Source organism: Sus scrofa, chromosome X, assembly GCF_000003025.6.
Source record: "Sus scrofa isolate TJ Tabasco breed Duroc chromosome X, Sscrofa11.1, whole genome shotgun sequence".
In the NCBI taxonomy this organism is placed as follows: Eukaryota; Metazoa; Chordata; class Mammalia; order Artiodactyla; family Suidae; genus Sus; species Sus scrofa.
Window position 1 is genome coordinate 30,582,409 of NC_010461.5, and position 24,791 is coordinate 30,607,199.

The window sequence follows — 24,791 nt, forward strand, 5'->3', positions numbered from 1 at the left end:
TGTTCCCAATACTTGACAGAGAAGTTTAATTATTCAAATTTAATTATTCAAATAAATTAGTGCTTCCTATGAAAATATTATGTGCTTAATTCTCATTTTTTATTTGCTCCTTTAATCTTATTTAAGTTTGCACTTCTGAAAAGTTATTAACAAAGGTCATAACATGAAAATTTGATCAATAAATTAGAAATCCAGGTATTCCGTAGATTATTATACAGAATAAAAAATAATTTCACTATCAGTTCATTTTCTAACCAAAAGGACTTAAAGACCATCAAAATGGAACATTGTGTTGACAAAGCATGGGCCTGACTTTAATAAAACAAACCATGAACTGACTACATGGCCATTATGGCAAAGCACATTAGAATTGTTTTCCTGTTTTATGTTCACAGTGAAATCTCTGAAGGCAATGGTTTTTTCCTTGTCAAATCCTAGTCAAGTTATGTCTCCATGTCTTCCAAATTCAGAGAAAGTGGGTCATGGATAATTACCAAGCAGGACATGTTTGTAAAGGTGTTTTGCTCATGAGAATTCTGTATTAAAATAAAAGTACTTTATACTGAAAATATAACACATCAAAGAAATTATGCTACTTCATCAGACTAGAATAAGGCTATTGAAAAGGAAAATTTCTACAATGACAAAATTTGAGAAAATGTTAAAATTTATATCTTAAATGTGCATACTTTTGAAAGTCTGATTTTAAAGACCTCATAGTTTTGCAAATGATTTACAATGTTTTCTTTTCAACAGAAAAATATACTGTGAATCTCTCAAGATTTGAGGATTCATGAGACATGAAAGGATGTCTTCATAACAAAAATATATATTTTATATTCAAACTGGTTTTATTAACACAAGAAAGTGCTCAATTATATATGGTCCTATTTCTGTCTTCTGGAAAATTTTCTGACAATCATACAAGCAAATTTTTCAGTCTAATTTACATTTCTTTCCAAGTATACTATTTATGTAATACACAAACGGTGACGGGAAATTTGGACTTATATTTTATGAATTTATTATCACACACACACATGCACCAAAAATGTAGTGTCTAATTTTAAAAAAAAAGAAATAATGCAGGAAAGTCTGCTTTAACATACCTTGCAAATACTGAAAACTAAACAAAAACCAAAATAGAGCATCAAACACTTTCACTACTCCTCGAATTGTGTGATTAGAGTAGGGAAGATAGCCTCAACTCTATCTCCTCTGTGCCTTTCGAAATAAGAAAGTTTATGAAGATATTTAATATTCTTTCTTTTATTCTTCATATAACTCAGCTGCAGAGGCTAGAAAGGATTTGGGGAGATAATCTGAAACAAAAAAATTGTTTAAAAATATATACAAAATGGGAGTTCCCTCGTGGCTCAGTGGGTTAAGAATCTGGCATTGTCACTGTAGTGGCTTGGGTCACTGCTGTGGTGCAGGTTTGATCTTTAGCATGGGAACTTTCACATGCTATGAGCATAGCCAAAATTTTTTTTTATATACAAAATAAACATGTTATATCAATCTATATTTTCTAAATAATATGTATTTACTAAAAGAGAAAATGAACTGAAGACATGTAATTTAGAAACTTGTTCAAGAGTCCACACAACATAGAAGACACAAAGTCAAACAACATCAGTGAAACCACTTTTATTTTTATTTTTTCCACATAGATAACTTCATGTCAGCTACAAAAATCATGAAATGAAGAACTGATTGTGAAACTGCAAACTCAAAACCACTGGAGTGATAAACAGGTTTTCCCTAGAGGACTGTTTAAAAATAATCAGAATACCATGAATTCATATTTAAGTAGTAAACATATCATATATTTAAAAATAATAAATATAGAACAGCAGTAAAACTAATAGCATAAACAGCATGAAGTATATTTTATTTTTTAAGACAGATGAAATTTCTAGGCACAGTTTTAGGCATTAAAGAGGACACAGAGGCATAGGTTAGTGTGTGCTGCTCTGTACAAAAATACAGTCTGAATAAATTACATTGCTAGCCATACAATTAGACGTCACTTACCAGTCAGTTCATTGCATGTTTAATAATATACAGGTACATGCTAATCCATATATATCATTTATATTTCAAACACATAGGTCTCTCTATATTTATGTCTTTAAAATTTACATGTTGAACTTACAAAAAGCTAAGTCGTTGTGCAAGAAATCCAAATAACTAGCCCTGCTGAGTACTTTATGCTATATGTGTGTATGTGTACCTCTCGCTCTCTAAAATAAACAATGGGTTTGTAGTTAACAGTTTTGCTTGTAAGAAAACATCAAACAAACCTAAAGCTGCAAAGACATAAGGTTAATGTGGGTAAAAAATTCACTTTGTTTATTCTGACAGACAAAACAATATTTTGGATAAGCAATGACAACTTTCATGTTATACTGAACTTGTTAGTAATAAAACACTCTCAAATATTAATGATGGTAGAAATATAGCATAGGGCTCTTCACTGGGAAGGGAAAAAAAGTTATATAAGAAATCTACTTCTCAGTACACTGCAAATATGTATGCCTTAGCCTATACCATATTCTGTCACTTTCCAGCTTCTCATATTGACAGAATGAAAACCTGATGAGACTCAAGATGTGATACTGGTCTAAAAGCACACTGCATTCTCTACTAGTACTAAGAAAAGCGCCTCATTGATGTCAGCACCAAAGTACTGTTCCTCCATTATTCAGGAATAAAGATATTCTCTCACAATAGAGAGTGTTTAGTAGCCGAAATCCCTATCCAACAAATACCGTATTTCTCATGCTGCTCTGATAATATGCAATTAACTGCAAGACAGCCTGGCCCAGATTTTACTATTTCTCATGAAAATTGCTTCAAAAGATTCTATAAATAGTAACATCTTTCTGGAAATTTTCCACTCCTAGTTTCTTATGATTCTATACAGAATCATATACTTTTATAAAGGTTTCTCTCTAGGATACATTTAATCACTTTTGTCTGTCATTGCTAAAATAAGAATATGCCTGGTTCTTCAAATTTACTTTGTGATTCCATAGAAAAGTCACAAGATAATAGGGTTTTTTAAAAATATTTGAATAATAAAATAGTTTTTTTTTTCCCTGTTGTTTTTGGCAGTAGTTCTTAAGCTGAAATCAGAACTCTGCTTTGGAAGGTAAAGCAAATTATTATTGATGTGGTCCTGCTCTTTATGGATTTTGCAATACAATAGAACATAGGTATATTTTAAATGATTTTTCCAATGCTTCTTTCTGCAAGAGGGCCAAATATTGTTTTGTTAACAAAAATAATTATTTATAACTTTTATATTAGAACTGTATATTTGATATAAAAATATGTTTATAATTAAACTATCCAAATTTGTGTATTAAACAGGATTAACACAAGTTTGCAGTGTAAGATTTGTTGCAAACTTCTTCCCTATTACTGATACTTCCTTCCATTTGAACAGTCAGTAAATGATTCCCTTACCATAAATCTATATTTGTGTGCACAAATCAGTCAGCCCATTAGTTAACCTCAGAGGACCAGGTGATAACCAGATGAATTCTACTCCTCTACTGACATTTAGACATATATATATAAACCTATCACTATTCCTTTATTTTTTAATGAAGACATTTAAAATACTTGGGAAAAAAGCAGCCTTCTATTTTAATGAATTTTAAACAAAACGATCATCCTAATTGCTACTCTCTTTTGAACTACAGTGCTTAATTTTCAGATTAACACCATTTCAATTTTTCTTCTTATACAATTCTATTAAAACTTTCCAGTGAAACAGTAGAGAACATAGAGCAAAAGCTTTAAGGTATATGTACTTTTGTATGGTAAATAAGTGTGAATACTGATCTAAGTCTCTAAACAATGTGTACAAGGTTAGTGTTCAAATCACTTCACTAAGAGCAAATATTAATTTTATGTGCAATAGGCAAATGCATGTGTAGGGCTAGGGAACAACTTATTACCATTTATACTAATGGTTCACCTTCTATAAAAATAGTTAAGCTTGTTACATATGCACAATTGTTTGCTGTAATGTTTGGTAAGTGATTTAAAGGGTACTTAGGATAAAAGCAACTCATGCATATTTCTTTCTGTTTGCCCCAGGGAAAGTAAGGACTCTCAATTTTTCCTCATTCTAGATAGATATGGCTGAGGCACAATTTCTAACCACATAATGAAAAGCACATGTCTCCAAGTCTTGACTCCCTTCCCAGGGAGATGCTGATTGCCAAAGCATAACCTCCCATTAAAAAGCGTATTCTTGAAGGTGGACTATGTACCATTAACCAGTTACATTCAGAACTCCCATTAGATGCTGAAGGGAAGTTCACTTTTCAAGAGTTCACTCAAGCAAATAACCAACAGCCAATGTAGTCACTGGGTGGGATAAGCAGGCAATAAGGACTCTAACAGTGGAATCCGTGTCAGCGCAAAGGAACTTCTAAATGCTGTTTATGCCAGCTGCTCCCCTGCAGGCAATAGGAGATTCAGGCATTTCTCATTCCAACTAGTTTCTCACAATGGTTGCTGTCATATAGACCCTTCACTTGTCAAGAAAAGTGACATGAACATATTGGAAGTTTGCAGCATTTGCCTATGTCTAATCAGCTCCCTTAATTTGTGCAGGTCCCTAAAATGGATGTAAAAGCTGGTTATGATGTTGACAGCCAAAAGGCAAAAGATATTAAATCAACTGAGCAAATGGCTTGATGCTCCACAAGTGTTTTAGAAAATAGTGAGTTAGAAAAGATGAAGACGTAATCCTTTTGTTGGATGGTTGATTTTTTTTTTTAATTTGAGACTATTGGTTCTAGTAGTAGTCTTCGTAGTTCTTAGGGTTCAGGCAATAAAGAATGGCACCCCCAAACGAAAATATAGTTGCACCCCAGGCCAGGCCATAACCCCAATTGAACTCATGGTAAATTTTCAAGCTCACAGTTTCAATGAACTTGATTGGATAAAGGACCAGGCTGCAAACCTGTAAAACAACTGAAAGAAAAGCAAATCAAAATTAGAAAAATGTTATTTATAGGGAATAAAATTATATTACACTTTAATCAAATAAACATAAAAGCCAAAAAATCTGAAGCATTACTTATTCTAAATAGTATACTTTATTGACAGTATTTTTTTGTTTTAAAACTAAAATGCAGTAAGAATTCACAATATATTAAGAATTACTCTAATAATTAGAGAAATGCAAATCAAAACTACTATGAGGTACCACCAAGTCAGAATGGCCATCATTAATAAGTCCACAAATAACAAATGCTAGAGAGGGTGTGGAGAAAAGGGAACCCTCCTGCACTGTTGGTGGGAATGTAAGCTGCTACAACCACTATGGAGAACAGTATGGAGGCACCTTAGAGAACTATACCTAGAACTACCATATGACCCAGCAATCCCACTCTTGGCCATATATCTGGACAAAACTTTCCTTGAAAAAGACACATGCACCCACATGTTCATTGCAGCACTATTCACAATAGCCAAGACATGGAAACAACCTAAATGTCCATTGATAGATGACTGGATTAGGAAGATGTGGTATATATACACAATGGAATACTACTCAGTCATAAAAAAGAACAAAATAATGCCATTTGCAGCAACATGGATGGAACTAGAGACTCTCATCCTGAGTGAAGTAAGTCAGAAAGAGAAAGACAGGTACCGTATGATATCACTTATATCTGGAATCTAATATATGGCACAAATGAACCTTTCCACAGAAAAGAAAATCATGGACTTGGAGAACAGACTTTTGGTTGCCAAAGGGGAAAGGGAGGGAGAGGGATGGGGCTGGGAATTTGGGGTTAGAAGATGCAAACCATTGTCTTTGGAATGGATAAGCAATGAGATCCTGCTGTACTGCACTTGGAACTATATCTAGTCACTTACGATGGAGCATGATAATGTGAGAAAAAGAATGTATATATGTATGTGTGATTACGTCACCTTGCTGTACAGTAGAAAACTGACAGAACACTGTAAACCAGCTATGATGGAAAAAATAAAAATCATTTAAAAAAATAAAATGAAGTTGGTATTTATTGTATGGTTATTTTTACATAGGAGACACTGGATTTCGTAAAAAATGATGCCTTCCATTCAAAGTCATAACTTTCTATTGGATCAACTGTTATATAGTTCCCATTTTATTTAAATCAATTTAATAAGAATTTATGGGATGTATCTGTCTTGTATTCTACAATATGATGGCTTCTACCCTCAAGAAATAGACAATCTCTTTCCTGAAAAATCTGGGATAGATTAATGTGTGACGGGGGTTGGCAAATCTGATCTGTTTATTTTGGGGAAAAGGTTGTGGTGGAATATAGCCAAGCTCATTCATTTATGTACTGTCCACACTACAGTGGTAGAGTTGAAGAGGTACAACAGAAAGCCAGAAGTATTTACTATCTGGCCCTTAATTTTAAAAATTTGTCAACCCTTGATATGTAATATAAATCTGGGGTTAAAATGATTGTTATCTAATTCATCTTAGATATAAATCCCAGGAGGCTCCACTGTGGTGCTATGGGTTGAGAATCCAGCTGTGGCAGCTTGGGTTGCTGCAGAGGAGTGGGTTTGAACCCTGGCCCTGGCACAGTGGGCTAAAGGATCTGGTGTTACCGCAGCTGTGCTATTGTTCGCAGCTCCTTCTCTGATTCAGCCCCTGGCTGGGGAATTTCCATATGCTGCAGGTGCAGCAGTAAAAAATAGTAATACTGTAAATTCCAAAAATGCAACAACAAAAATGTGAATAATTGAGGTGAATAATTTGATAAGAACAAATTTTAATATAGCAAAAATGATACACTTTATTCCTTTTTTAAAAAGGAGCCATAGGATGGATAGTGTTTAATTAATCTGGAATTTTGTGCTTTAAAATCTACTCATCTATTCTCAGTACCTGTAAAATATCATTATTACTAATATGATTAATGTTCTTAGAAAATCTGCGTAACAATCATCTGTCTCTGGCATAAAACTGAGGAACTACAGAAAACTCATGAGGACATGATTCCTCAAAATCATCACTTTTGATAAGGCTCTGACAAGGGGTAAAGTGACCTTTCTGGAACCAGTTATAAGAATTCCAATCATTTTTGCCATGTAGCTTAATGCTGCTCTGGGCCAGCACTTGTCTTCCATACTTCCACATTACTACTGAGAATGGAGAAATAAACAGATCCATATAAAAGGAGAATCTCTTGACATTCAAAAAGTCATTGTCAGAACAACTAACAGCATATTATATAATCCACACTTCTTATGTTTCCAGCCAGTAAGTGCTAAATGTGTATTAATTTTTAAAAATTCAGATAGCTCTGTGCCTTTTTGAGGGAAAGGGCACATTTATGTTTTAAATGTCTTAAAACTACAAGAAGTCCACTACTATCACCCATGAACTACAAAAAAAAAAAAAAAAAAAAAAAACAAAACACCTAAGTTACTAAGGAAGTTAAAAAGAAAAAAAGGCACTTTATTTCTCCTTCGGTTTCTAGACTCTGGTCACTTGTCACCTCCTGACTAATTCTGCCAGGATATGAGTGAAATATCAATGTGAATTAGGAATAGTAAAATTCATTTACTCATTCAACAAATATTTGAGGAGTTCCCGTCATGTCTCAGTGGTTAACGAATCCAACTAGGAACCATGAGGTTGCGGGTTCGATCCCTGGCCTAGGTCAGTGGGTTAAGGATCCAGCGTTGCTGTGAGCTGTGGTGTAGGTTACAGCCGAGGCTCAGATCCCGAATTGCTGTGGCTCTGGCGTAGGCCAGCAGCTATGGCTCAGATTCGACCCCTAACCTGGGAACCTCCATATGCTGGGGGAGTGGCCCTAGAAATGGCAAAAAGCCAAAAAAAAAAAACAAAAACAAAAACAAAAACAACTTGAATGTTTCTAAAGTGATACAATTTAAAGCAATGGTAGCAAAAGTTGTTATCCTCATGGTTAGGCCATCCATTATTAGTAAATAAATACAGAATATGGCAGGTATTGCTAAAAGACATGAAAAAACAAAGCAAGAAAATAAGACAGAAGGGTGCAGGCTACTCTTTTATATCACACCTGAAGCAGGCCTCTCTGGGGAGGAGAGGACAGAGAAGTGTGCATTAGAGCACAGACCTGAATGAAGTAAAGGGTGCAAGCCAATAGGGTAGAAGCGATCTGGGTAGAGGGCAGAGGCAGTGCAAAACTGAAGCAGAAGCACATTGGGTACTGTGGAACATCAGTAAAGACATCTGGATGCAGTACAGCAGTAGGAAGAGCAAGGAAGGGAATAGCATGAGATGAGATGGAAAAGACAGCCAGGGGCCTATTCAGAAACAGCCTTGTGAAGCATGCTCAGGGGTCTGGATTTTATTCTCAAAGTGATGGGCAGCTACAATGGGAGTTTGAGCAGAGAAGAAATAACTGATCTGAATTATATTCTAAAAGGATTATACTGCTTCTTTTGTGACTCAGTCAGTCCCTGGAGTTGGGTGTTTACCTAGCCTGCTTTTAATATTCTTTTAATTTCATTTTAGTATTTTATTTAGCAAATATTTGGCCTCCATGGTATAATATAATGACATAGTTTCCCTCTAGTGGGAAAAGTAAAAATACAACTGCATTAGGCTCCATTGGCCTCCTCCAATCTCCTGAGTAGCTTTTTCGAGGTAAAACTTTACTGTGTTGTTTGCCAGATGAAAATACCCTAAAGCACTTTATGCCTCTGAATTATTTTACTCTCTTTGGAATCAGTGAGAAAAAAATGCATGTAATAGCAAAATTGAGAAAAAAATATATAACACTATATTTGTAAATAATTTCTCCATTTAATGCAATATATAGATGCAGGTTAAAATGCCTCCTTGCCTTCCACAGAAGCTGCAAAGGAATAAACAACAATTAATCCTAGACTCCAGAACTCAAGAAAATACCACCATTCTACTTTACTACCAATCAATGAAACATAATAGGCATTGGCTCTACCTCAGAGGCCTAAAGTAAAATTGTGCAGCATTTTAGAATTTGAAGAAAATTTGGAGTTCATTTTATTCCACCTCTCTACTTTTTGAAAAAGAGGTAACAAAACTACCAACCAAGAAAACATGTGGACAGAAACATGATGAGAATTTAGAGGTCCTTTTGTTATTTCTAATTTTCTTTAAGGGGTTATCTATCAATGTCTTCAATATTAAAGTGTTCAAAACATCCAATATTTAAATAGTATTTTCTAACATGGGAATATTTCCATTTTTCAATAAACACTTACTGGATGCCCACTGTATCCTAGGTGAAAGGGTTAAGACAGTAGGACACAGTCCTTGCTCTTTGATATTTCATACTCTATTGTGGGGACAGACATGTAGATACAAAGAAATGTATTCAAAAGTAATAGTAGAGGCATTTCACTTATAATCCATTCATAACGTTTATTGAGCTCTGTTGATACTCCAGATACCACTTCTGCCTGGAGACAGAAGGAAGGGCTTCAGAGATGAGGCATCATTTAAACTGGTTCTTAAAGGATGGACAGGATACACTCAGAAGAGAAAGATAGAAGACTTCTAGGAAGATACAGTTTTCATAACGCATAGAGGTATAAGAGGGTGTGCCTCTAGAAAATTCACAGGGGTAGAATGAAAGGCATAGTCATACAGAGATGTTTGTTAGACTACAAAAAGCTTAGTGTTTAAGGAAAATAATAGACAGCTTTCTATAAGGAGACATCTCAGAGGTTATTTTAAGTGGAGATACTGTTGGTACCCTATCCATATATTATCATCTTCATCATTCCAGTACACGTTGGCCTGACTTCCAATTATCAGCACCTACACTTCCGTGCCTGACTTTTCCTCTGGCCACTAAAGCTACTCTGCTTTAAGGTGGGGCAGGCCCGGTATTCTGGGAAATTAACACTGCTGTTTCCCTATCTCCACCATCACCCTTACCAATGACTATTAGCATTTGGTTTATAAATAGTCCAATTCCCCAGTCCTTTCAGTGAGGTAACTTTGAGGGGCGTGTTCTACACTGGTTTCCAGAGTTTTTCCAGGAAGATTAAGCTCCAGCTGTTTATAGTGATAACTGCACTCCTTACTGGCTGCCTTTTCTTCCCAGTCTCACTTTCCATAGCCCTTCTTTTACGTCCCAGATTAAGTACTTGCACTTGATTCCTTGTCTCAGGTTCTGCCTCTGGGGAAACTAAAAAGACAAGTGACAAGACCAGATTTGTATTTCAGACCTACACCTCATGTGCTTGTGTGCAGGACAGACTAATTATAAATCACCTTTACTTCAGGAGGAGAACGGAGGACAGGCCCCAAGGAGGTTAGTCAGTGCATGGATACCTGTGCATAATGATGACTAAGGTGACATCAGTGGGAAAGGTCAAGGAAAGTAAAGACTATAAAAGAAAATCTGGGTAATGGGATTCTAGGAAAGGGAAAGGAAGGAGTCACATTGACAGTTTAGTTCAGATGTTATCATAGAAAAATAAATTAAGGGGAAGTTCAGATTGGGTACTGAGATGTTCCACTTGAACAAGAGTTGTGTCCTCTAAGGCAGTAATGATAGTGTATAAAAAGAAGATAATAACTTAGAATATAATTTAAATACAAAATTGATAGGACTATCCAGCCAAGTCCCCTAAATATCAAATTTACATAAAGGAATCAATCATTTGGAGAATAAAAAACATTTGCCCATGAATGGTTAACATGAAGCTATCAATTTTCTTTTTTTAAATTTAATCTATACTAAAAGTAAGCAGTACATATGAAATGAGTTAATTATTGGTGGTGATAATGTAAATTGTTCTAACCAAAGAGCAGGTTGATCTGGATAAAGATCTGTGAATAAAGAACTCTTTTTTAATTTGAAATATAAGCTGGATGCTGATTTTTTCTGTCAAAATCTGGACTTGAAATACCTCCAGCCATCTCAGTGTACCTGACAGGATGGCAAGGAGGGCTGCCAAACACAACCCGCTAATCAGAGATGGAATGTAGGTGCAGAACCCACCTCCCCATCCCCATTCTGCATATACAGTCATTTACAGAGGGCTTTCTATAGATGTAACAGAAACATCCTTACTAATACAATTAGTGGGGATGCTGTTATTCAAAACCTAAATTACAGAAGGGGAATTTTCTGCAATTTGTCTTAAAACTCTTGGGGAAAGAGAATGAAACAATCATCCTAAGTCCCAGTGGGGCATAAAAAGATCTGTAAAGCCAAACAATAAAAAGAAAGGACCCAGAAAGAAGCAATCCCTCTAATTCCACAGAGTCTTTAGTGAGAACTAGATAACCAGGTAATCAGAATCTCGTTATGTATTATCTGTCATTGTCAGTTACACAATGGAAAACATGCTATAGTCAGTTGTACCAGGCATGTACACAGTTTTCATGATGTACTATGCTTCAGTGAGTCATGCTGCGCTGATAAGTTTGTGGTCTTTTTCTTTTTTAATATTCTTTTTCATTTTTAAAGTTTTATTGAAGTATAGTTGATTTACAGTTTGTGGCCTTTATGTATGACACCTTGAGGTGTTGCCTTTCTTCAGGTGTTGCTTCCAAGAGATGGAGTAACTGGAGTTACAGGATGAACTCTAACCTCAGTACACGACTGGCAGCTGAATTCAAAATTTAAACTGATTTGGTTGATTTTTCTTCATGTTATATATACCCAAGTAAAAATGACTTGTGAAACATCACTTGGGCTCTCAAGTCAAGACAGAGTCCCTGAATTGAAAGCCTGGCTCTTGGAGTTCCTGTCGTGGCGCAGTGGAAACGAATCTGACTAGGAACCATGAGGTTGTGGGTTTGATCCCTGGCATCACTCAGTGGGCTAAGGATCTGGCATTGCCATAGTCTGTGGTGTAGGTTGGAGACATGGCTCAGATCTGGCATTGCTGTGGCTATGGTTGTGGCCGGCTGCTGTAGCTCCAATTAGACCCCTAGCCTGGGAACCTCCATATACGGCATGTGCAGTGCTAAAAAAAAAAAAAAAAAAAGAAAGAAAAAAGAAAGAAACCCTAGCTCTGCAACTTACTAGTTAGACAACCCCAGGGAATTTCTTAAACTTTCTGAGCCTGCTTGTACACTGATAACATGGGGAAAATAAATACCTAATCTTAAAATTATTACAGCAGAGATAGAATGGACTACATGTCTAGCAGTATGGCATGTGGTAGGAGCTCAGTTATTATTATCATCATCTACATTATTATTATTATAGATAACATCTTATTCCTAAATCTAAATTTGTAGGACCAGTGAGTGGAAGAGATGTGGAACATGGGACAGTGTTTTAGATGGGCTGCAGTAATGGCCATCTCTTAGCTCTTCTAGCAATTATTCAAGCAGGTAACAAACCCACCCTAGGTCAAGGACCTCAGAGAAAAGAGAAGATTAAAAAAAACCTTTAAAATTTGTTTGGCTGTGTCTGTAAGACTTAATCATCAGCTTTTAGTAAAAACCCTTAAGAATATATTATCTAACACCAACATAGTATAGTTGCATACATATTATAGTGTAGTTGCACCCAACATATATTTAAATAAATGAATGAAAATGTGAATATGTGAAGAAATAATTTTACAATGATTACTTTTTTGAGCTGTTTTGGTCTTAGATTTGTGGCCCCATGAAACTTGCTGCTTCAAAAATTGCCAGGAGAGAAATGGTTTAGTAAAAATTGAATTACCGTTAGCTAGCTGTTTTCAAGCCTGGTTTTACCTATCGGATTATAAGCCACATGCCTCAATCATCTTTCCAGCACTCCTTCAACTATTTACTCATTCCCCTTTAGTACCAGGCACAGCATATGATACTGAATTAATGATATAGTCCTGTGTACAGAATACCAAGATAAGGCTTAATATTATTTGGAGAATAAAATATTCTGAGGAGCAGAGAAACACAAACCATTTTCAAGCAGACCAGGATGAGTAAAAAGGGGAAATGGCCCCAGATACACATTTACAAAGACTCACTAAACTGCTGAGACAGGCCAACCACTAGAGTAAGTATGTTTCCTAAGAAACATGCAAAATAACCATGATTTTAGCTAGGATTGTTTCAAATATGCAAAATTTCCAACTCTGTTAATCTTACATCCAAATCGTAAATAGGTTAGCATGTGTAATGAATATCTTTTCCAGAAATTAGTTGTAGGCAACTCGTTAATGGCTTTTGCAGATGGGAGAGAGAAATCTTTTATGACGTGTTTCAGATAACCAGTAAGTTTTTCCTTGCTTATTGCAAAGTGAATACTAAACTAATGATTATTTCAAAAAAGCTTTCAAAAGCACAGTCTCAAAAGAGAATGAGTAAAACTAAATCTCAGCACGTGTATATTTTTACAGGTAGCAATGTAATGCTCATTTTAGGTCTCAGAAAGTAGAGTAACACTGTATGAATATTGCTGTAGGGGTTCCTCTCATTATTTTATAATTTACTAATACTTGTGGCCGCTAGAGCCAAATCAAAACTGTTATTTTGGCCAAACCCAACTTATGTTCATTGCCGGTATTTTCTGTTACAATCAGTACTTATTTTCACATTTTCATAAATTTTGTTATACTTGGAAAAAAAGTCTACAACTTTTTAAGAAAAAACTGGAACTTCTAGTTACTTTTGTAAGCATGTTAAGTAGGTGCTTTAAACAACGGATTTCTTTATAGATTCTGTATGTGCCATTATACAGTAAAGACATCTGAGTAAAGGTAATATAAAGGCCAAATGGGATAGTAACTAAGCATAATAATGTTTTTATAAAAGAATGTCTAGAATATCTCTATATCTTCATAAATAAGAAATATCTGAACATTATAAAAATTATTCAAAGCATAATTCCAGTTTAAAGAATGGTATATCATTTCAGAACAATTTATCATGGAATTCTATTATAACTGATTCTCTAACCACTGTGTCAATAAATCATAGCTACAAAAAGAAACTTATTCCACAATTAAAATATCTAAGTTACATCAGGAGTTCCCTGGTGGCTCAGCAGCTGAAGGATCTGGCGTTGTCACTGCTGTGGCTCTGATTATAGCTGTGGCACAGGTTTAATTCCTGGCCTGGAAACTTCCACATGCCATGGGTGGCACAGCCCCCCCCCCAAAAAAAAATCTAAGTTATTTCATTCTAAAAATAGGAAAAAGGCTATGGTAAATACATTAACTAAGAAATAAACTGGAGAATAGTGATGGAATCTTTAGGAGAATCTAAATGATTCACAATAGAGACCCTTATTATATATGAGATCACCAAAATAATGATACTGTGGATCACCTCTTAAGACTTCAAAACATTTTTTTGTAATAGTGTTCTCTACTCTATTGGAACGTATCTGTTGTGCTATTTAGCTAGTTTTATAGGTGTCTCAATACAATGTCCAGTCTGTGACAGGTACCCAATAAACAGTGAATGAATGAATGAGGGATTTAGTGGTGAATGAACCACCAGTTAAAGATTCAGTAGCCTTCTAGCCCCAGGTCCACCAGTAACTACTATGTGATCTTGAGCAAGTCACTTAAGAGATTTGAATTAGATCTACCTCTAAATTCTTTCAGCCCTGTGGACCTTTGTTTTTATGACACATATTCTGACCAGTCGTCATGAGTAGAAAAAGATGAACAAAAACAGCAGGGGGCAGCAAAACACTTCTGATTTTATATTTTTAGATCAAATGACCCTTCAAATCCTAAGAAATTTCATCTATTCCCATTTTAAACAGCATTAAAAAATCCATCTAACAGGCTAGATGGTTCTGTCAGTGTCTTCATTATTGACAGTCACAGGGGCTTATTTTGCAGTCTTCAAATCAGATATGACTGACACGGTAAATTGAAGGCACCATAAGAATATTTCAGTTTGAGTCATTTATAAGAATATTTAAGGATATCCTTATAAATGAAAATTAAACTCACATCAAATAATATACTGGGCCTTTAGTCTTATAAGCCCCTTTCCTAAATAGCTCCTTGACTTTTGGTAAAACCTCCATTTTACCTGGGTTGATATTTTAATCCAAGCTGTGCTTTTTTAGAAAGATGGTTGCTAAATTAATGAATATGATATTGATCTCACATAGCTGTCTGACAGTTCATGTTATACATTATGATTTTTTCAGTATAATCATGTTTATTTCAAGACAGATTTATATCTTTAAGGGTACGCATATTAGAATATTTTTTTTCAGTTTTACGTCAGAAAAAAATAATGTTGCCTTAAGATCACTAAGGGGGCAGTAAAAGAAGGAAAAAAATACTAGATGTGAAGAAAGACTGTTGGTAAATATATCTTCTGCAATTCCTAAGGCAATAGCCCTGTTAAGAACTATTATTTATTCATGTTTTAGTAAGAAGTTTAGAAATTGCCACTGTGCTCTGTGAAAGTCTTCAGCTTAACACACTGAAAACTGATACTATGATAAACCTTTAGCCAATATACCTTAAAATATAACAAATGCCTCTCAATTTGTATGTAATACAGCAACCATATACTGTCTCTGCATGAGAAGGGAGGATAGTAGAAAGGTTCATGAAACTTTAATACTGGTATGAAAGTAATGAATATATTTACCTGCTGCAAAAAGCATGACAGCAACAGGTCTGTAGAAGCGCCTTCGAGATCCCACGCAGATGGAAATCAAACCCACCAGGAATGCAATGAGAATTATGGCAGCACCGCCCAAGAGTAAAGCCAGAGTAGCAATCTGCCAATCTGGAAAGTAAAAAGAAAGGCATTATTTTTTTAAGCAGTAAACTATGCTCAGCAGCCATCACCTTGCAGCTAAATAGATGTGATTTTACTGCATGCTAAGCATCCTCTGGGATTTGAAATGTTTTTCAACAAGAATTACTAAACAAAAATTCAGAAAAGCTCTAATGTTAAGCTTAGCACAGTTTTTAGATCACAGGTTTGCCATGCTTTTCTTCCAAGGACTCTATTAAGTATTGATACTAAATTTGGTGCCCCCTCCACAACCTATTTTTATTATTTAATTTTCTATTGAGCAATAAATTTCAGACATCATAGGTATAGGAAATAGAGAACTTGATGAATTTTTATTTATATTTATATACCCATGTAACCACTATCCAGATTATGATATAGAACATTCCTATCATCCTGAAGGTTCTCTCGTGCCCCTCTCCAGTCAATAATTACACTTCCGCCCAGGCTATAGACTGACATTATTTATGTATTTGATTTTGCCTGTTCTTAAACTTTATATAAAAAAATACCAACTTTTTTGTGTCTGGCTTTTAAATCTGTGATACTTATTTTGTGCCTGGCTTTTATGTCTCTGATATTCATCCATCTTGTTGCATGAAGCTGTAGTAGTCTTTTTTTTTTTTTTTTGCTATCCTTTCTTAGAAAGCCTTCCTTTGCACAAAAAAACCTCAACTTTTTTCCTTTGTCCCTCTCCCCCTCACTAAAACAACTCTCCCAGCAAATTAGCATCAGGAAGATTTGTTGTTGTTTGTTTCTTCATCCTCTCTTTCCTTTCATTCTAATCTTACAGTTGTGATATTAACCACCACAGAGATGGTTTCTGAAATTAATTGCCAGGGGCTGAGGGGAGGAGGGAATGGAGAGTTATTATTTAATAGATAAAGAATGACAGTTTTTCAAGATGAAAAGTGTTCTGGGGAGTGATTACACAACAATATGAATGTATTTAACACTACTACTGGCCTGTACACTTACAAATAGTTAAGATGGCAAAAAAAAAAGGGGGGGGTTTCCAGGGTGCAAGAGTAGACTCTAAATGGCTCCTCAGCCTCCTTCTTCATTCACACATGGAAACAGTAAGCATATGCTGACTACTTACTATGTATAAGCCTCTGCACACAGAAAATCTGAAAGACTCCCCCATGCCTTGAATGAAACATAAACCTCGCTGAAATGCATTTGTCATTTCTTAACAAATAAAGATTTAGAAAGAGTATGACAGAAAACTGACCCATTTTCTGTTTCATAAAAGTAGAATATTCCCTGGAGTTCCCACTGTGGCTCAACAGGTTAAGAACTTGACTAGCATCCATGAGGATGCAGGTTCGATTCCTGATCTCGCTCAGTAGGATAAGGATCCAGCATTGCCATGAGCTGTATTGTAGGTCACAGGCAAGGCTCGGATCCCAAGTTACTGGCTGTGGTGTAGGCTGGCAGCTATAGTTCAGCCCCTAGCCCTGGAACTTCCATATGCCACAAGCGCAGCCCTAAAAAGGCCAATATATATCTATATATATATATAGATATATATAGATATATATATCTATATATATATATTCCCTAAGAAGTACAGTGAATATAAAAGCACTATTCACTTCAGGAAGCATCACAGAAAATGATACTGTGGAGAACATTCTTCCATGGGTTTGTTTGGAAGTCCTAGCCTAGGCTGCCTCTTCTGGCCCTCACTTTAACATATGTGTAGGAAATAAAAATAGACTTTAATCCATGGTTAAATTGCAATGCAGTCTAACCAAAGTCAAGAATTCATGATATTTTCATGCTGCACTCTGAAATTATCCCTCCAGAAAGCTTCCAAAGTGTACTCTTTGCCACTGCAGGATAAGGGACAAGTAGAGGAACCTATAATGCCCTATGATTTTCTTCTTTTATTTATACTTGTATAACCCTGCCTCAAGTATCCTCTTCCACATCCTCTCCTCCTAATAAATTCAGGATATATAGCTGGCACTGAACTAGAACTTGCACTGCATTCAAGAAAAAAACAAACAAGGGGAAAACAGAACAAATCCACACTTCTTAAAATATAAAGCTTAATCACAAGAAAGTAGAGAACATTTTTTATGCCATCTATTTGTAACAAAGCCATATAACTTCAAACAAAAGCATATCTGGCTTTCAACTAGAGTTTAAAAGGATAGCCATACAATTTTTTTTAATTCCATAAAAGCATGTAGCTTTCAATTAAAAAAAGAGTAATCCTTACATTTGGAAATCTCTAAATTTCTTTGAAAAAGTTTATGCATAAAATAATTTTATTGTACTTTAACATAATAGAAATCCTTCTGAAAAGTTGTAAGTTGCAATTTCTGAAAAATAAATCAAATTTTCATTATATCAAAGTGTTTGAGGTACAAAGTAAAAAATAAAATCAATCCATCCAGCCATCAATCGAATTTCTGGAGACCTTGTTTAAGAGACTATGCTATTATTTTCGATTTGAACTATTACTTTCATAAAATGACTATTGCTTTTAACAACTTCCTCCAATCTACTTTAAATAAGTAAGAATTTTGAAAGTATTAATTTTGTTTAAAACCAAGATACAACTAAATATTCACTTACTTTAAAAAATATCTTAAAAGTAAAAGCACAAAAGATTGCTTTTTTTCTGATAAGCTCTTTCACATAGTCCAATAGGCATAAAATGCCTTACATTTGACTATTTCTACTTTCAGTCCAAAATAAAACAGGGGAGTTCCCACAGTGGCTCAGTGGTTAATGAATCCGACTAGGAACCATGAGGCTGCGGGTTCGATCCCTGGCCTTGCTCAGTGGGTTTGATCCCTGGCCTTGCTAGGAACCATGAGGCTGCGGGTTCGATCCCTGGCCTTGCTCAGTGGCCTTGCTCATCTGGCGTTGCCATGAGCTGTGGTGTAGGTTGCAGACTCGGCTCGGATCTGGCGTTGCTGTAGCTCTGATATAGGCTGGCAGCTGTAGCTCCAATTAGACCTCTAGCCTGGGAACCTCCATATGCTGTGGATGCGGCCCTAGAAAAAGACAAAAAAAAAAGAAAAAAGAAAAAAAATTTAACAAACAAAAAACAGAATAAAATAAGAATTTTGATCACTTTTCTCTACATTAACTATCCTCAAAGAATAGCTGGAATAAATGGATTTTTTTGTATTTTGTAAAGACTGAAACTAAGAGAAAATTGGCAAATTTTCCCTATAAAGGACCAGATATTAAGTATTTTCAGCTTTATCAGTCATAGTTTCTGTTGCAACTACTCAACTCTGCCATGTGGTGTGAAAACAGCCCTAGACAGTATGTAAACGAAAAAGCATGGCTGCGTCCCAATAAAACTTTATCAACAGAAAAAGAGGTGGGCTGGTTTTGACCCTCGGGCTAGTTTTCTTACCCCTGGTCTATACCTTATGTACCATTTTAAAATGCAGAACTTTCTTTTAGGTACAGGCCCCTCAGACAATAATAATTTCATAATGAAGTTAATCTGCCAAATAAGTAAACAAGAGTGTTAAGTGATGCTTATCTAGCATAGCAATAGAAAACTGTAAAAAAAAAAAAATCCTAATTTCATATAATGGTGAATTTCTTTAAAATACTAATACTTTGTTTCATATAAAAAGGCAAAAAAAAATGCAATAGAAGCCATCAGAATAACAAGTATTAAAAGGAATTCCTGCCATGGTGCAGTAGGTTAAGAATCTGATTGCAGCAGCAAGGGTCACTACGGAGGTGCAGTTTTGATCCCCAGCCCAGCATAGAGGGTTAAAGGATCCAGCATTGCCACACTAGAGTAGGTCTCAGCTGTGGCTCAGATTCAATCCCTAGCCAGGGAACTTTCATATGCCATGGGTATGGCCATAAAACAAAATAAAAAGTTAATTAATTAAAGGGACTAATTAATTAGGAAGGGAATCACTTTTGTAGCACAGGAAATAGTTCTAAAAAGTAGATGAACACAACCAGATCTTATTTTCTTCTATGTGTCCTATATTTATTTCTTGGTACTGCGGTTGTGGCTAACGAAAAAGTCATTTTAGAAGTGAAAAAGGAGTATCAGTCACCAGCATCTCCACTCCTATGCTATTGCTACCCTTCCCTTTGGTCCACAACCATAGCTATGCCTGCTCAAACAGAAAAGTCATTTTATTTTCCAAGAGAGACTAGAATTGGGCCACATATGTCTGCCACTGTTCTGGCCAGAAGCTGGGGCTTAGACTGAAGTATTGAGGCTATATCTCTGGCGGACAGTGCCAAGTTTGGGGATTGTTGTCATTATATCCATTTGGAATGATTCACTCAGGCAGGTTGCCCAGGACCAAAGCTTTAACTCGCTGACCAGTTGAGCATCAATCAGTAAGCTGAAAAAGTGGCTTGATATGGCTACTGTACTCAAGGAGGCGCAGGCCAGGTTTTAAGGTTTAACACTAGGCATTTTGGAGGTGAGAACAGTACATGTGGCATCATTGTCTCTTTCAGTAAACAACAATAGAATCCACTGTCCAAATATTAGGACCTGCCTTACAGGTGAGTTAAAGTCAGGGATTAGGCAGATCAGCCTTATACATTGTCCTCTTAATGAACAAGACTAGGAGATGGGGAATTAAAACAAATGAAAAAAAATTTATAGATACCAACTAATGTCCATTAAACTAATAGGCCATATTTACACAAATAGATATTTACTTATCTACCAAATGTAAATTTAACAACTATATATAAAATAATTTGTTACATACTATAGGGCTTGGGTAATTTTACATTAATATTATAATAAATGACCAGAAAACTCTACACAAATGGTTTTCTTCCATTGGAAGATTTGCACGCCACAAATACTTGCTATCCCATATTCAGTGTTTGCAAAACAAATTAAAATGCCATAAAATTCTCAATTTTTTAGCCCATTTCTCCAAAAAAATCATCTGTTTTAAGTTCCCATAATTGGATAACTTCTATATCAATCTTAGTTCCCCAGTTTTATAGCCCTCAGAGTATTTAGTCAGATGAAGTGTTGAGTCCTTAGAGATTTATTATTCTGCATTAGTTTTATTCATTTCTATAAATGATATACTGATACTGTAGTGGAGCAGTGAACATAAACCAGCTCTGCAGAACATCAGTGGCCATGGTGCTGTTTTACAAATTGCAGTGCTCTGCACAATTAAAATTGGTCATTGTTCAATGTCAGGGCAGTTGATTCGAAATCTGAGCTTGGTTTCTAAGACCTGAGAGAACAAGTGATAATCAGTTTTGAGGAAATAATGTACATCCTTCGTACATAAACTGACTAGGGCTCAAATGGGCTGGGAGGGATGTTTTGTATCTGGAAACTAAACTTGAAATGAGGCTGCCATAGTATATGTCAGGTCCCACTTAAGAGTATTTTACCAAAACTGACACAGTGACACACTGGAGGCATTGGAACTATACCTTTGAAAGCCAAGGGTTAAGTTAAGTGTGTGCTTCCCTAAGTGAGCTTTCTCTCAAAAAAAAAAAAAAAAGGAAAAATTCTATATATAATATATACATAACTACATAGATATAGAAATAAAACACACACAATGCTATACTTTGCCCTGCAGTTACAGAATAAAAATGGGGCAGTCCTTATGTCATAATATCAAGTCCAACATTAGTATGCAACTCAGGAACTCAAGTCCTCTTTCAAGGTATTTTTATTAGATGGTGTCAGAGTTTCCAATGTCTATAAATGCTTTAGTTTTCTGCAGAATTGTGCTGACTTACTTTACAGTCTAATACATGAGACAGGCCTGAAATTGCCACTGCATTATGAAAATTCTATGGGCCACATTATAACCACCAAATTGGAGAATTCACATTCCCTTGGGGAATTCATGGTCAAAATTTACTTCTGATTTTCAGGAAAGGCAAAATCTAAATGAGGATACATTTTCCACACTTTTGAGCCAAGGTCAATGCACCACACCAGTGCCTAGTTTTCCTCCACCCATCTCATTTCAAAACCTTTAACTTGTCTAACACTGGCTAATTTATTTACCTTTGTAGGTATTGTTTATATGCTGAGATTAGTTCTACTGTATGTAAATCCCTGAGCACACAATTGCCCCTTCTTCTAGGAAATTAAATATAATTAAAAAGCAGTGAAGAAACAGATTTTTCACTTTATAAATTCAACTCCCACAGGTGGAGTGGGTAGTGCTCCCCTAAGTGTATTCTAATGTTTTAATGCACGATTTTCAGTATTCCTATAATTCCCATCAACAAATTAAAATACTGATTTTAATAACATAATCACATTCAAATTTGCTAGACAGGCACTAATATTTTCACCTCTGAATTATCCAAAAGAATATTAACCAAAATGCTATCCATAACTGCAATCAGAATCATTCAACCTAGAATCTTCAACCTAGAAGAGTAACCTTTTCTATCATCTTGGCACTGCCTCACAAGTCATCCACAAGTTTGCCCTAATTCACCCCCATGAACTAGATCATTTCACTCATCCCCAGCAAACATTCTATTCTTCTAAATACCTTCATTCACTTGTAGGACATATTTATAGCAAAACCTTAAATTCATTTTAGTTATATTGGTGAGAACTCAGAAAGTGAACTTGGTGTTGCCGATTCCATTTTATCATCCGAAATTGGAAATATTGGGATGGTTTATATTCAAAGGGAAAAATGCTCAGTTACAGAACAACCTTTCAAATCCACATTCCCCAAGATATCCACATCTTTACTGAAGACCTTTTTCCCAACCAACTCACTTTGCCAGAAATTATGGCATTTTAATTATTTTCATCAAATGTAATTTAAAAATTATTTTAGAGATTATTTTGAGATTAACACCACATACTTCAGAGCGTAGAGAGTAATGCTATATTCTCATCTATGAAGAATGAACCAAAACGATGTTGTTATTTTGTGTAAAAGGAAGGAAACTATAGATGTAACAACCAAAATATTTCCAGAGGTATCAAATTATATACTTAACTTCTTAAAGTTAGTCTGCATGTGGCAAATGAAGTGGAAAACCAGAACCATTACTGAGGGAGCTTAAACTTTGTTTTCTTGGCTAAGTTGCATCCTGACCTAAATCTGTCAGCATTGCATTAATTTTCCACTATTCCATGAGATATAGACACAAAGGCAGCCAAAAGAATTCAGATTCTAATTTCAATAATTCAAATGGCCATCTCTTTTTTTAAACAACTAATATCAAAACTAACATTCTTCACATGCAAACAAGTATTTGTGGCAAACAACTATGCGTCTTTTATAAGATGACAAACAGTACTGGGCTACACAAAGTCCAGGGGAATATCAAAGAAGCATCTAGTTTAAAACCCATGTTAATCAAACTGGCAACAATACTATTTAGGTCCTACTTTTTAGGCCCATTTATGAATAAAAACTGTGTCAAAAATACAACTCCAACCTGACTTTAAGCACATAAATGCCCCCGGGTAACCATCCAAATACATAAATGCAACAATTTTAATGATCAAAGTGCAGGTCAATTTAACCAACATTTTGGAACATTCTGGTGGTCCAAAAGTGCCAAACAGGTACTGATTTTCAATCCATGACAATTTCATTCAAGCCCTTTTGAGTTGATGTTAGAAGAGAATACACATTCTTTTGTCTTTACAAATAAAGGGATACTTTAGCTGCTTCACAGAATTCTATCATAGAAAGTTTGGTGGAAATATAATTTATTATCTAAATACCATAACATATGGTGTTTTCCCCCCAATAAAACCATTGTATATGCTGTTTAGCAAAAGCCCTGCTATTAAAGCATGTTTCAGTATTTAGACAAAAAAGAAAGACACCATCATCATTAATGACTGCTGTTTCTTACCAAGTATTATATTAGAAAGCTTTCATTAGCATTTGATGGTAACTAATATTATGTAATGGGTACTGGTACTTTTCAACAGTAATTCCTAATCACAATATATCTATAAAGTGTGATGTGTTTGGTAACATCAAACATTGTTCCTTCTCCACTCTTTGGAAAAAAAACCTAAGAAGGTTATAATTTGGAAAACTTGGTGATTTGGAAAAACAGGAAGAAAACCCATGCCGGGACTAGGAGTGGGTGACCTGTCTCTAAGCAACTAAAAAGCTTTCGTGAGGGGTTTAGTGTGGCTAATAATAATCAAACAGCAGATGGAAGATGGCCAGCCAGTCACCCACGATCAGTATTAAGACACCCCCTAGTAAATATGGAGGGATAGATTTGACAAGCTAGTGCCCCCACCAGTTAGTTCCCTGTTAGTAAGCTTCTTTAGGTTAGAGCCCTTCTATCCCCTTTCAGAAGTTAAATTTATATTTATTTCCTCCTTTATAGCACTTTGTACATTTATATTATTTTATTAATTTGTTTAAAAGAAACCATTTGTTTCATTCATCACCTTGCTCTCACCACCAGACTGATTTTGTACCAGGACAATGTCTACTCCAAGCTAAGAAATCAATGATTATGATTGAATGTAATTAATTCCCTGGCTACATAAGAGAAAACAGGAAAGAGGGGAAGTGCCACTTCTATCTCTTGTTAAGCCACCTACTGGTGCTAGGAATAGATTCCAGGTTGCATTCACAAAGCACTATGCATTATACTGAACATTTGGTTTATAGACTCCCTTTGATGGAAATTTGAGTTATTTTTATGGGTGGCCCTTTTATGCATAGAGAATATGTGACTTGGGATCCCAACTTCTATTTTTTTAATGTCCTTTTGCCTAATACACATCTATTTTGAAAAGCCAGAATCAGTGTTTGTGTCATTATCTTGAAACATGGCTCATTAAATTATCATTTTAAATCTCACAACAGTTAATAAGCTGGTAGAGACAAAAATGATCTAGATATTTTTGCCCTGGTTCTTGGGAACCATGGATGCTTCATTTTTGTAGGGTTTATTATTTTGTTTTGTTTTGCTTTAATGGGAATCTTTGGTGCCAAAGGCAAGACTACAATAGAACAGAAAATTGATGGTCTACTAATGTCTCAAAATCCTGAACAAATACAGGAGCAAAAAAAGGATAAGG

At 35.3% G+C, this 24,791-nt stretch overlaps 1 protein-coding gene across 1 annotated transcript in view; it reads right to left on the reverse strand.

The window, feature by feature from the left end:
* Positions 1,636–24,791, reverse strand: part of TMEM47 (transmembrane protein 47) — a 31,190-nt gene continuing 8,034 nt past the window's right edge. The window contains exons 2-3 of the mRNA XM_001925136.4: positions 15,599–15,739; positions 1,636–4,998 (exon numbers count right to left, since the gene is read on the reverse strand). Of these exons, the coding sequence (XP_001925171.1) occupies positions 4,820–4,998; positions 15,599–15,739 (320 nt within the window). The 3' untranslated portion in view covers positions 1,636–4,819. The remainder of the gene's footprint in view (positions 4,999–15,598; positions 15,740–24,791) is intronic.